This window comes from Trachymyrmex cornetzi, unplaced genomic scaffold (assembly GCF_001594075.2).
Source record: "Trachymyrmex cornetzi isolate Tcor2-1 unplaced genomic scaffold, Tcor1.1 scaffold56, whole genome shotgun sequence".
Lineage (NCBI taxonomy): Eukaryota > Metazoa > Arthropoda > Insecta > Hymenoptera > Formicidae > Trachymyrmex > Trachymyrmex cornetzi.
Genome location: NW_017299871.1, coordinates 2,705,124 through 2,720,320, shown reverse-complemented (window position 1 = coordinate 2,720,320; position 15,197 = coordinate 2,705,124). Strand labels below are relative to the sequence as shown.

At 36.8% G+C, this 15,197-nt stretch overlaps 1 protein-coding gene across 1 annotated transcript in view; it reads left to right on the top strand.

The window, feature by feature from the left end:
* Positions 1-599: 599 nt before the first annotated feature.
* Mp (collagen XV/XVIII-type protein multiplexin) overlaps positions 600-15,197 on the top strand; it is a 300,206-nt gene continuing 285,608 nt past the window's right edge. Inside the window, exon 1 of the mRNA XM_018515009.1 lies at positions 600-2,146. Coding sequence (XP_018370511.1) covers positions 2,136-2,146 — 11 coding nt within the window. The 5' untranslated portion in view covers positions 600-2,135. The remainder of the gene's footprint in view (positions 2,147-15,197) is intronic.

Genomic DNA, 15,197 nt, shown 5'->3' with positions numbered 1-15,197 from the left:
TCTCGCGTGGCTTTAAAATTCTTTAATTACCGTGGCAATTAATCCTACAGTAAACTCGGATGTAATTGAGAGGATTTCGCAATCTATTTCTCTGTTTGCGCACTCGTGAAGTTTGCCTCGCAAGAATTCTTTATCTGCGCAATAGTCTTTCGTAATTTTTCCCTCGTTATTCTCATCGAGCAAACACTAACTCTTTGAAATCATCGAGCCACATTCCAGTAAGTTCCAGCACAGATTTGCAATCGTTCTCAAACGTAATCTTGATTATTATACCGTTGGCTTATTCTCAACGCGTTTATTTCACAGTACGGCTATCTCTGAAATTAGCATTTGGTACCACCAAGCAGTTACCCGATCCTTGCACAAAATAAGCGTTCGTGGAGGAGGATTGTGGATTCGCATTGGTCTACACATGCATGTAGAATAGAGATGACTCTATACTTATTTCAAGGACTGGTTGCATCAAGTTTCGATGCTGACGGCGACGTTTTTCAAGAGGATTCACGGCGATAGAGCCGGTTGGCTGCCGGGCCGTGAGATGGCGACGCACTGACCGGCGCCGAGCGTCGTACCGGCGGCAGTCTCGGGGACGACGCCGTCGCCGCCACGTGGGGAGCGAATTTGAATCAGCCGCCACCGGTCCCGGCCTGTTGTTCCATCGTGTCGGCGCGATCGTTCGCACCGGTGCTCACTCGCGATCCCTCTCGCGCTTTGTCGCACGGAATTCCATGATCCGCCGCGCGACCACTCCGAGAGTCCAAGGTAAGAACGGTTGGCAAACCGAGAAAGGAAAAGACGAAGGAAAGATATTTGACAATTAAGAAAAAAAAAAACAGAAAGAAAGAGGGAACCATTGACGCCACTTTAAAACGATCCCAAAGAGTGGATCGCGTGAGAACTCCGCGAGAAGAAGAGCACGCGAGAGATAAAAGCGGATAACGTCATCTCGACGATTCAGAAAAAGAAGTCTCTTCGGATTATCCTCGGTGCATAACAAAATATCAGCGACAAGTGTCGCGATAATAATTGCCAAGCCCGAGAGAGCAGGTATCACTCGCGCAGGTCATTGTTCTCCGTCACCAAGTATCGACACGCCGAGAGAGGAGGAAGGAACCCGAAGTGATTGTCACGAGAGAACGGGTGAACGGAGAGGATTGGAGAAACAGTGAAGCAGTTATACGTAACGGAGACGCGCACCAGCGCGGAGTTCGCGATCGACCGCGAGTGTCAACACGATATACCGGCGTCATCGTGCATCACCGCCACGTGACACTCCGGCTCTGTCATCGGTTCTCGGAGTAACAATTTCCTCTCGAGCCACGTGACGACATCGGTCGATCTGGAACAGCCTGGCGACCGCCTGGACGTAATCGTCGTACGTGAGTCGTGATCACGGTGAGGCAACGTGGGAAAACAGTAGTACGTAACACGAGCGTCAGCAACGTAATCCAGTGTCAAGTCGATACGTCGCTCCGAGTGGTGATCAGCGTCGCGACGTGCACCACGAGGCGTCGAAGCGGCGACGGGGACGTCGCGTCGTAGAGAGCGGCCAACGGAGGCGGCAGAGGAGAAGAGCAGTCAGCAGCGGGAGAGGGAGAAAAATCAAGAAGGAAGTAGCAAGTGTCACGAAGGGACCCTTGTCAGTGAGTGGTGGACCGTGGTGCGGATCGTGGGGGCACCGTGCGCGTGTGACAAGGATCTTGGCTCGGAGATAGAGAGAAAAGAGTGAGAGGGAAAGAGACGCAGGACGAACCGGGGGGGTGGCAAGCACGCGCAGCGAGAGCTCGCGCTCGATACGGGCACGCGCGCGAATTCGACACGATCGCCACTTCCGATCGCGCCGGCCGGCTTGGTACGGAAGAGGGCTGTGACCTTGCGACCCGACCTTGGAAATTGGCGCCACCGTCGAGATCGCGTCATTTTATCCTAGAGCGCGACTCGCGTTTTTCGCCGATAATTCGCGAAAACTTTCGCTCGATTGTCGCGAGTGCTCGGAAGGAAGAGGAATACGATTAATTGGTCTTTTTGCGATCGCTAATCGGGAAAGTTTTCAACCGATTCCTTCGATTTCCGGAGACGAGGAGAGACCGCTAACGATTGCTACTACGATCTGTACGCCGATGGAATGACTCAATATGCCGCTTAGGTGAGTGAAAACTATGAACGCAAACGGGCCGGTTTCACGCGAGGTATCTAGCTGAGAGGGTGATAATTACGCGGAAGGTGAATTAAAGGGTAAACGAGAGATGAGAGCCACAGGTAGGCCGTGCTCGGCCGAGAAGTGGAAACGCCACTTTAGTGATCTCCGGTCTCAAGCCTTTGACGCTCGATGACTCGAGAGATCTTCTATTAGGGTTGAAAGGGTTGATCAGTGTCGTGTAAAGTTTCAACGAAAATTCACGCGTATAGTCGATGCGGGCGTTTAAATCGGTCGCAAAATTAACGAAAATTTGTTCGATTGATTTGAATGTCTGAAAATAATTAGACTAAAGTGAAAGAGACGAGAATATCACAACCAAAGCAAGCTCATGGTTTTTATTAAAATTTTTATTAAAATAATAACTAACAAAATTATACAGCTACGCATTTTGACGTTAAAATGACGACAAATAACGTCAGCTTGGGAAATGCACGTATGTGGTTGTATTATTACATTGTTAGTTATTATTTCAATAAAACGCAATTTGAAAACTGCTAATTTTCACGTGTGCGACATCATACCTTGTCGCATTCGATAATTAATGGTACACAAGAAAGATGGTTTCACTGAAGTGCGTCTAGCTAAAAATTTAGCTAGACACACAAATCGAAATAATAAAAGAATTTTAATCTAAAAAAAAAGAATTGTGTTTAGATTAATAAATAATTTTTACTAATTACTTTGATGGTCTAACAAAATTATTTTCAAATCTGTATCTAACTACTCCAAATTCGTACATACTTCAGCAAAATCATTCTTTCCGTGCATGAACCTATAATTATACTTATAATTATTGTGAGATACTCATTCAAGTGGTAGACTATCATGAACTCTTCGCGATTAAATTTTCATGGCTAAGAGTTCGCGCTCACATTTCGAAAGACGCCGCGTCCATCATACACACTACAGATGTAGCTACAAAACGGACTTTACTGCACTTTTATTGCCTGTAATCCGCTTGCTGTACACCTGCGCTCGCAGTGTATTCGCGCGTGCTACAAGCCGCGCGGGGAAGTGTCGCGCTTCAAATCTGCCCCGATCGCGAGGGTGCACGAGACACCGAGAGAGATGAGCAAATCCTCTTTCACCGTGCCGGCAGAGCAGTCACACAGAGATTGTTGCGTAGAACCTGTTACACACTCAACGTATAATCCTTAATTCGACGATTTATTACTCCCGCACAGAGAGAGAGAGAGAGAGAGAGCAACGAGAACCGAATTTATTCCCTTGTTTCCACGGTTAAAACCCACCTCTAGCAAAAATTCACGATATAAATTGTAATTGTTATTGCACTATTTACAAATGTGTCGTATAATTATGTACACGATAAACATGTATTATACCAGCTTAACCACGCATTTACTATCTTTATATCGCTTAATCTTAGCTGGAGTTTTAAACTTTCCTCTATTTTTCTCTCTCACCCCCTTTCTGTAAAAATTTATAAATTGTACATTGTTATTCTACTATTTAAATACAAACATATCATATAATTATGCATACGATGAACATATATTATAAATCCAGCGTAATAGCACGTTCACGATCTTTATATTTGTTGGTCTTAACTGGAGATTTTTAAACTCTCCTCTCCCTCTCCCCCCCTCTCTCTCTCTCGGCGTTTTAGAGGATGCAATCCTTGAACGCGTAATAAATAACGATATCTATCTATCTCTCTATTTCCTGTCTTGTAAAAATTTATAAATTATTATTTTACTACTTACTGTTTACAAATGTATCATACCTACAATAATGCATACGGTAAACATATTATAAACATCCAGTTTAATCATATTCACTATTTTTATATCGGTTAATTTTAGCTGATCATTTTAAACTTTCTTCTGTTTCTTTTCTTCTCCCTCTATCTCCCTTCTTGTAAAAATTTATAATATAAATTGTTATTAATCTATTATTTACTTTATTGCACGTATAATTATGTAGGTAGATATTAAAAGAAGCTTAGCCGCGCATTTACTATCTTTCCATCGGTCAATCTAGACTTACGACTTATAGAGTTTTAAATATGAAACTAGACCGGGGATTATCTGGAAATTAAAAAGGAGACGACGTACACTGAAATCAAAAGGCAGGCATTCATGATTTATCGCGCGCGAGAAATAATCTTGGAAGGTAGTTCCACTATATATCGTGAAAACACGTAAATTCGCTTAAGATCGTTCGAGAAACAAGATCTAAGGGCGTCTATGTGCCGCCGAGGAAGTCATTTACGTGCAATAATTAGGCGTGGATATTTTCACGGGCTTTTAGTATAGGCGTAAGAGATGTTTGTGTCGTCGTCTACTCTGACATATATACTCCAAGTACGGCTATTATTTACGATCGCAACGAATGCAGCTGCGCCCAGTGACAGACACTTTCGGGACGACAAACCGCTCGACGTCGTCATTGTCACCCGTAAAATTTCGCGCCAGCCTGGGCTTCTCATTCGACGGCGGCGGCGGTAAATTTGTAAACATCCGGCGGCCGCGCGCATCGGGAAATATTTCGCGAAATAATAGTACGTTTTGCCAAGAACACCAGTGTAGTAGAAATTTGCCTTTTCGGCATACGTAACGTAATTTAAAGTTTTAATGGGATCGTACATCTCATAGCTGCATGGCACTGCCGCGCGTGTGTTCCAAAAACGCACCGTTCCATAATTACGTAATTTCAACGTTGTAATAACGAACTTGCATAATTTTATAATTTTGCTACAAAGCATTGTGGATTATTCCAGCACTAATCTTGTCGAAGGTATTCGGTTACATGTCATGCTGCGACGTCATCTTAGCGTAAATTTTATCAAAGCTCGATTTAACATAAAATCCGCGATTAACTCGATCATCTTTGGATCACACTCTTAATCCTAGAACGCGGTGATATACGTAAATTTGACGTGCAAATAAGCGAGGTCATTGAGCTATGTCTTCAGTGATCATCAAGAGGTCTGTCTAATCTGCTATGTTAATAGTTAGAACAAGCGGAGATAAGCTTTTAAAAATTCAGTCTATTATATATCAATTTGAATCTCCTGGTCAGTCTTAATAACAGAGAGCGTGATAAATGATTTCAATTTTTAAGCAGCTTTGTATTATTTACAATATATGATTGAATAGTCAGTAAATAATTATATCTTTTTACTGTTGTTTATACTAGAGGATAGGTTCCGTTACAGAACTTTTATGATAATGAGATACTTCCGTGAATGTACAAAATACAGATTCTTTTTATCGCAAAAGAATGTTTTTTTACAAAAAAAATATACCCGTACTACGCTTAAACTAAAAATTCTGTTGTTTAAATTTTACCTTTTCTATCCTATAACACACAACTTGTTAACATAGCGCAGCGTTGAGAATAAATATATACAAAACAAGAAGTTTCCATTCAATAAAGTACAGACTCAGACATAATGAACAAAACAAGGAAAATGGAATTAAATATGAGGAGTTAAGAAAAAGTTAAACTAGGATGAAAAATCATATTCTTTGCCTCTGAATTTATTCCTAATAATTTTAATTCTTAATTTGCCCTAAAAGCGTACTTATGGATTATTATTTCAAAATCAATGAGAAAAAACATATTTTTAAAATTGTACTCTTCTTTTTGCATGCATTTCGACACTCACCGATTCAGTTAAGAGTGGCCTATTTTCTCGGATGTATTTACATAATGCATTATGCATTACGTAATAGCAATATTGTATCACTCAATATCGATAGCGTTTTAAGGATCATCATATCGTTGTTGCGCCAGGCTAAAGACCCTAATAAAGCCGTAATTATACTACAGATTGCCGATTGACAGTTCTATTTTAGCCAATCACGATGCAGCTAATACAGATTAACTGCAACGTGATTGGCTAAAATAGAACCGTTAACCGGGAACCATAACCAGCAACCCGTAATATGATTACGGCTTAACAGAGTCTGGCCACGAGATGACAAATTTTTTATTGGACTTCGTTTTCAACTTTAATAAATTAAAATGAGTAAGATAATTTCAGTCGAAACGAGATAGCAATTCTAAAAAGAAACAGTATGCACATCTTTCTTTTTCACTCTTGTTTTTTCCAGAATTTGATATAGTCTCTATGTTAGGCTAGACCGTTTTGCCGGTTTCAGCCAGCGCGGTTTACAGACGACCGGCATAAATTCAACGAGACGCTCTTCTCTTGTACTTTCGTGCATGGTCTGTCTCTCAACGGAGAAAAAAAGGATTGTCGCCATGTGTGATAATCCGTGCGGAGTGCATTTACGAGCGACAGGGTTGTGATGGTATTGCATTCAGTGCACGTGTGGTTGCGAATTTTAACACATAAAACCATCGCGTCGATGCACACATGGGACATGGGACGCGCGTCCCGTAACTCGTACACGACACGTGGAATTTTGCGTTGCTCAATTCCGTTGTTGTTCGATGCCAAAAGAGCGTGCGAGACTTTTCATCCGTATTGTTTTGCCGCAGCTCCAGGAATCTTCGAAAAAAATTGCAAAATCGTATCAATGGTATCAGACGATGAAAATAATATTTGTGAATTTTGCATAAAATTTTCCGAATATTTCCACCCGTTCTGATTGTTAGTTAACATTTGTTACATTTTAATGGTGCTTAATGATCATTGAAACGAACGTGTGTAAACGTACGTTTAACAGCACGCGTGATTAATTCATTACCATCGCGCATTAATTGTAACGTTAATATGCGGTATATATTAATAAAAACAGCGACCTATATAATTTTGTATGAACAGTATGCGCATTGAAAATTTCCCTGAAGATCGAATAATATTCGATATATATTCCCTTGTCGAGCAAAATATATTTATATATTTATGTTCAACTGCAAATTAAAAATTAACATCGTAAATTCTTAATTTAAGTGAAAGAATTAATCTCAAAAGAAATAAATTATGTACTAATAATAACTAAAAAAGTGCTAATATACAAAGTCAAAAAAAGAAGTAGGACGTTCGGGAGTGTATCTAATTTCATCTAAATATCAAAGCAAGTAAACGTTTCGATCGTAAATTTTTAACAACATTTACATTTCATTTCCCTATCATGTCGAATATCGAAATTCTACACCAAAAGAAAAAATTAACTGCTGCAGCAAATTAGATAGTAAAATGTGGCATAACATTTTTAATTTGTTGCAGCAGCCAATTTTTCGTTGCAGCAGCCAATTTTTAGTCGAGTTAGAAATGTCAGTATAGAATTTCGATATGCTAATATAACCAAAAATTGACTGCTACGACCAATTAAAAATGCTATGCCATATTCAGTCAATCTTTTTTTCAGTGTAATATCATATTTTACTTAGCATACAATTTCAGAAATTCTTCCATAAGAAATATGTTAACAATGATAGATATTACATCGTTCATTATATGCGCGAAAGCGTCGTAGATACTCCGAAGAAATTAAATACATTTGGAAGGAAAGTTTGCTCGATCGTTCTCCAGACGTCCATAAATCTTTCCCAGAATTCACATCTTAACGAGAATAGCTTCCGATGAAATACGGATCGCGGGACAAGGTCTACCGCACAACGGAAATAGCGTCATCTCTCGTCATCCAAGATTGGAATTACCTTGAAAGCCAGCGATATCCGTTCGCGAGCACGAAAGTAGAAATTAATATTTGCTACGGCTATTGTATTCATCTCGCCGTTTCTCCCCAAGCGAGAGCTCACCGCTTCTGCTTCATGTGATAAGCAACAAATTACTTTTCCTTGACGACGTAAACCCGCAAGGTCGAGAAAGAAAGATGCAAGGCGAAATAAACGTCGGGTGCAAAACGCGCGGAGTGAAATGAACGTGATGCCAGGTCAAAAGGCAACGAGGAAGGTATGTCTGCCTGCGTTGGCAGAAATTGTCGCTTTCGTCGTAACGTCGATACATAGAGAACCACTTTGCGGCAAATGTTACGCCACAAGGAAACCATCCGTCTCTTCATGTGGTTTTAACAATCTTATATTACAACATTTATATATGTACAATATTTGAAGTAAAATATTCTCTATCTTCAAAGTAAAAAAATATTTTTTTAATATAATTATTTGCAGGTTTAACGATTGTAAGGAAATATTTGTCTCTTTAATTTTAATAATCTCGCATTATAACATTTACAGTATTATTACAATATTATTTTAACTTTGAATATATTTTAAGTACAAGATCTTAAGTAAAAAAAATATAATTTTTACATAACCATTTGCAGTTATTATTTTAACGATGAGATATTCGTTGAAAGAAAATTGTATTTTCGTAGATTTAAATTTGCGAAATACAATCGCGAAATATTTTAGCATGAGATTTGTTCAAGGATCTTCTTGTATAATATAAGACATAATAAAAAATACAGAATCCTTTCGGAAAATCAATTCGCTCCTAATACATAAGAAAGAAAAATTCATGGCAGAATGGCTCTTACAAAGAGATTCAAGTATCGTTTTCAGAGCCGAGGATTGATCCTGCGTCGTAAGGACGACAAAGCGTCGCCGATTTCCATACCTAGAAACGAGTTTCACGGCAAAGATTTGTTACTAATGGAATTGCGCCCGTGCATGAGCTTCTCTACGTGGGAGTTTAGATTAAGCAATTCAGATGCGAGAGCGCCGACTCTTGACTCTGGCGCTCCGTGTGTACATACTGCTACCATAAATTGCGAAAAATTATGTCCCTCGTATAATTCGCTGTTCGCACGACACCAAGGAATTCCCCTTCTCATTAAGCTCTGCTATTTCACAGGAGACAAAATCTTTTGTGCGAGTTAATTTCGCGATATGTTGTTTTTCAGGACATTCGCGAGAGTAATCAAATAGAACAACAGGTCACAATAACATCATCGTTAAAATGAATCGTGACTGATCTAAAAGTGACTTTTATCCTGGAAATAGTTACTTCATTTTTTTACATAAACGATCACCTGCGGTGATTTTACATTCCAATTAAAATCACTATTATTACAACATATTATATATGTTATTAATTGTTTTCTGATTTATTGGCATTTGAAAAAAATTATGGATATAAATTTTCTCACAATTTTGTAGAAAATAGTAAATAGAATCAAATGTTAAACGGAAGGTAAAGTTTATTATGACAATAATTCTAAAAAATAAAGATTTTAAATGAGAGACAGAATCCTATTTTTGGTTAAAGCGAATCTTAATACTCAATAATATTCATATGCAAATTTGCAAATATATTTTTTAATTAAAAAATTGCGCGTTAATTCGATTTGTCGAATTTAAAACGTAATCATAAATTAAATGGAAATAACATCACAAATTACATTAATTGTCAATTTAATAATGTTGATAAGCATCTTAAAACACCGCAAAGAATTTATTAAACATTTTAATTAATATAACATTTTTTAATCGCAGGTTCCCGATGAAATTATATATTTAAAGGTTCGTAAAAATTAGTTATTGAAAAGGAAAGAAAATATATACTCAAAGAGAAAGAAAACAATATCTAATTTACAACAATTCACATGTTTTCGTTGCTGAGGTATAAAAACATCCCAAATTATTTCCGAGTAATCATTTTGAAGCCATTTTGACGTCATTCAGATGTCATAATGATATTTTTGCCCTTATTACAAGCATCGATCGTGTTTCACTGTTTCGCGAGGAGTGGTCTTTTTTAACAATTAATAATACATTTCTTCTCGAAAAAGATATTTGTTTATCCAGAGGCGAAAGATACTGTTAAAAAACACGATATCGCTTATAGTATGCCAACGAATTACTATTCTTAGCGCGAAGAATAAACTGTGGATTTATAGAAAATATTGTTATTGCTTGCGATATAACTCTGGCTCCCGCGAGTTTAGTTTTTATTTAAATACGATGATTAATGATATCGAAGTAAGAATAATGATGTTGTCACCTGTTCTTTCGACGAAATAAATGTTGGATGCTGGCAGATTTTTGCCATTCATTCAAGGATGCATATTTATTACAATGCGAATAAAAAAAACATACTTGCAATAAATTATACGAAATAGACGTTGTTGATAAATGTTCTTATAAAAATATGTAAAAGTTAAAAAATAAATAAAATCATATTTTTATAATAAAAATATTTTATCTACATATGTACATATAATAATAGAGAATTCTGGAATACAAATTGTTTAGTATCTTTACTTTTACTACTTGCATTTGAAAACATTTTAAATTTATGTACTTTATATAGCATAAGTTTAGGATACGAAAAAGAGATAAAATCACTACGCTCCTAGATAAAGATAAATTCGTTCGTGTTTGCGTTCGAGAATAAATTATTCGCAATTACAGGGACGTTTTCACACGAGATACGGTAATTTCATGTCGCACAAACGTATCGATATTTCGAGTGCATGCCGTGACGGTTGTTATTTCTGACATTATTTGGAGTGTCGTGTTTCAGGCACACCAACGAGATTGAAAATGCGGTCGGAATTTGCGGCCGCAGCGCTTTGCAACGGACGTTACATTTTAAAGGGAATTTATCGTAGTTTAATTTCGCGTGTGAAAGGGTGGCGACGAAGGACGGCTCCGAAATGAGAATGAATCTTTAAAAGTATCTTCATTGGGCACGCGGGGAGAGAATTTACTCTGACTACTTTGTAAAATTGCCACCGTCGCGAGTGAATTCCCGCGTTTTACTGACGAATGTTTCTTCGCCGCACTTTCGGTTGCGAGCATATAATCTATTTACCACAACTTTTAACTTCTTCTAGCTGCAGAGAATGCCGCGGAATACTATTAAGATATTTCGCGCAAAGTTAAAAGTTTATGCAACAAATAGCGAATTCATGTCTTGTTTTCCTACGAAAAGTATAATTTGTGACTTTATTATAAAGCTGCGTGACATTAAATATATATCAAGTGATTATTGCAAGAACAATCTTTATACATAAACTGGATATAACTTTCTTATTAATTTGTCAATTAATATTAGCGAGTTAATTAAATTTTATTGCTCGACAAAGAAACAATTTCAATGATTCAACCATTGTGATAACTAATCTGCGTAATATTGTATTATTGCATCAAATTGATCAAATTCGTACTTGAGCAGCTTATCTGATTAAAGAACCGAACTATTTTATTGAGAATACGTTTTCTTCTATGAAGAAGAAAAGAAATATGAAGTCGATAGAAGAACAAGTAATTATTGAGGGATCATTAAACTGCACCGTAAGATTCTTTTCTCTAGTAGTTTGGTTTACCTTTAGCAGTACTGATAACAAGATAATGAGACTGTATACGTGTCTAATTGGAAAATATTGCTGTACGTGGAAAGTTTCGTTTAACGCGCGGCAGGCATTAACAAGAAAGTTTCACGCCACGTTACTTTTTCCGGAAAACAAGCTGGAAGAACTTTTGTGGCACGTGAGACACATTAGAGAGTTTTCGCGGTTCTTTAAACATCGCACTGATATTTGGCAAAATATTTATGAAATATTCGACGAGAATATGGGAAAAAACTATGGAATAAAACTTTAATTGATTTTTCGGCCATGATAATAAAGAAAGCGTCACGTTTCGCAAAAATGAAACACGCCGAGATAGAGTCTTTGCAAATTTTATTTAACATAACTTTTATTTAATATGACCGAATGTGTTCCATCTTGTGCATAGCTCACCATTACATCATGAGCCACGATTTCTACGTGATGCGGATAAGGATCGAATTTATGGTCATCCTTTGAGGGATAATACTGCCTTGAGTGACTTGTTTCATTGCCGAGACAATAGAGCAAGACATATCGTCTCGGTGGAGCATAAATCTGGTTTATCGCGGTACTCGATCGTGGGCCACCGTGGTGCGCGAAGTTTGACGTGAATTTCGATACGGAAGAGCTGGCTAGAGTTCCAAGGTATTCTCAAAATTCACAACTCGCATTTGTCAAATAAGCCCTTATCATTTTCACTATGATTAGACGCTGTTTAGATTAATTAATTGTTTATATAATAGACTTTTCTAATAAATTATTTATTATACATTTTTGTAATACATATGTAATAAAAAACATTTTGCATTTATCGTATTAAAAACGATCCACTCAAATTCTTGTTGAAATTTTATGTTAAATTATTTAAATATTTTATGTAAAATTGATATTCAATACTTTTTAGTGTTAAAACAATTTATGAATAAGTGAATAAATAAACAAATAAACATGTTTTAAAATAAATTCTAAAATAAATAAATAAAATATGTTAATTCTACTGAAAATATATGCTTCCACAATTTGTAAACAAATTATGTCAATGTCAGATATTTTGTTTTAATTTTTTTTACATAATATTTGTATTACTTTCTAACATATTTATCTTGTGTTACATTAACACAAAAATTTGAGTGATAACCATTTGAGACGTAAAATATGTTAAATTTAACACAAGTTTTTCAACTGTGTATATTAATATTAAATAAAAGTTTTATAATGATATAAAAAATAAGTTGTGAGACATTAATCTTTCTATCTCTCTTTCTTTCTTTAACATTTTTAGATTCTAATATCACGCAGAAAATATGGTTTTGTTGAAATATTAAAAAATTTAGATACATACAAATTTGAAAATAATTTTGCTAGAATCATTAAAATAATGTGTAGGATACTCAAGTTGTTTACTAGAATATAAAAATTTTTTTTCATTGTTCATTTTATTCCTACATAATTATTTTGATAATCCAAAATTATTTTCAGATTTTTCATATTTATTTAAATTTTTTAATACTTTTTAGTAAAATTGTTCTTTTCATGTGTACGTTCTTTTTCATACACTTTCATATAGATCATTATATTATTGCAATTACAGATAGTACAGAAGAATAGTGGAACGAAAGATTCTTTCCATTACCTTCGCTTCACTTCCATTAGTTTTGTTCCTCTTTCATTCGAGCGTTGAATTCACATTTGAAAATTAGAGAATTCCGGAAGCAAAGAATTTGTATGTATTAGCGACGTGTCACCGCAATAGGATTGCCTCACGTATTCTCTCTAGAGAACCTGAATATGGCGAGGATACAGAGAGAGCCCCGAGTTAGTACTTGGCAGCCTTCCACCACACATTGTGACATGTTTCTCTGCGGGTCTCCGAAATCCGAGGCAAGAATTCCGATTGACGTAACACGTCTCATAACGTTGATCTTTTTTCACTATGTGACAATGCGTTTATTATAAGAATTTTATAATGCTTGTAAAATAGTCCGAAAGTCAAAATAAATATATACGCCGAAAATAATTTATGAGATAATGAATTTAACATTATAGTAAAGCTGACAGAGTTAATCGGAGTTAATATAAAATGATATAAAAATTTTTGTTTATATAACTGAAAAATTTGCAAAACTCGAAATAAATTAAACATTACAATCTTCATTTTTACGATGACTATATCATAAAGAACCGAGTTTACGTGGCTGGTTTTAAGATAACATGAGACTTTACAGGAGTAAACAAATGTTATTTCCCTCGATAAGGGGAATGATCCAACATGGGTTTAAATTTCAATACCCCTGCGAATTTCGGAGAGATAACGCGAGAGAAATTTCGTGGGACAATCGAGTGGGACGGGAGAATCGTCGAAATTAAACCAGTTTGTGTTTCACTTGTTGGAAACATTGTTATACACACATTAATCAGTGACTCGTCTTTCTCCGATTATCATATTACTCGCCACCTACGTTCACCAGCGCAAATATCATCGGCGAAAGGTCGTCTGATAACAGCGAACTTCTTCATGGAAGCTTACACGATAATGACAAGGCATTGTTCCACTAGAGACTTTCTAATAAAAGTCTGGACGTGCAATAGCCAGTCTTGATTGGTCCGCAATTTTTTTAGCAATTTCTGACAGAAAGAAAGAGAAAGAGAAAGAGAGATAAGAAAAAATTAAACAGAAAGGGAAAGAGAAAGAAACAGTAAATGTTCGTCCTTCTCTCTCGTGTGATTTTGTTGAAATTGGAGACCTTGCATACAAAACGTGGCTTATGTTTAGATTTTTATTAGGTCTTTATGTTTTACATATGCGGGATTTCCTGTACGCACCTCAATGCGAGCAATGTGCTCGATTAGTATATCGGTGTCGATTGACTCACTCTGATATGATAAAATATAAATGAAACCACATATGTCAATTACTTGATCAATACATTAACACTTTCGATAACGAACTATAATATTTATTGGTTTTCGAAACATTTCCAGTACATTTTTTTCAAATCTTTAATCCTAATCGATATTCGCGGGTAAAGTGAATTCGGACAATTACGCGCTAAATTATTGTGTAAAATTGTTTATAACAAATGTTTTTCCTTATATAATTTTAAATTACATAATCTTATTTTTTAAATTTGGATTTTTTTTAATGAAAACAATCGTTCAAAATTATATTAACCCTCTTTCGTATACACACACCTCCGGGATTAAAAATTCTTCTTGACCTGCTTTCAATTTTTCATGTACGCGACGAGGCATAAAAACAACTACCTAAAATTATTGACTGTATAATTTTAGTACTTCAATGGAATATATGAAACACTAAAACAAGAGCATCGTTCAAGCCGGTCTGAAAAAGACACATAATACTTTTTTCGGATTACTCAATCTCATTAAGAACGATAAGACTCGATCGAGGTCGATCGTTTCTGCTGCTCGAGATACAAACGCCAAGAGATGACGGATTATTTTATAACGGGGTATTCAGCGAAATCGGGTTAACGTGTATAGGAAGATGACGGATTAGCATAACGAGCACGCAATGCACGAGCCGATTTTCTGAAATCCGATCAGAGTGCAAAAGCACGTAGTTCTCATCGCCGGAACCTCTTTTCGCGGTCGGCATGCGGGGCGCGTTCGCGCGGCGTGGTATTGCCGGAGGCACGCGGGTCCTAAACGTCAGTTTATAGATAGCGACGTGCTACAGGCGGCTTTAAGAGACTGCGTCTCTACAATCGTCGCTGAATTATTGCCCTTGCTGGACCGGG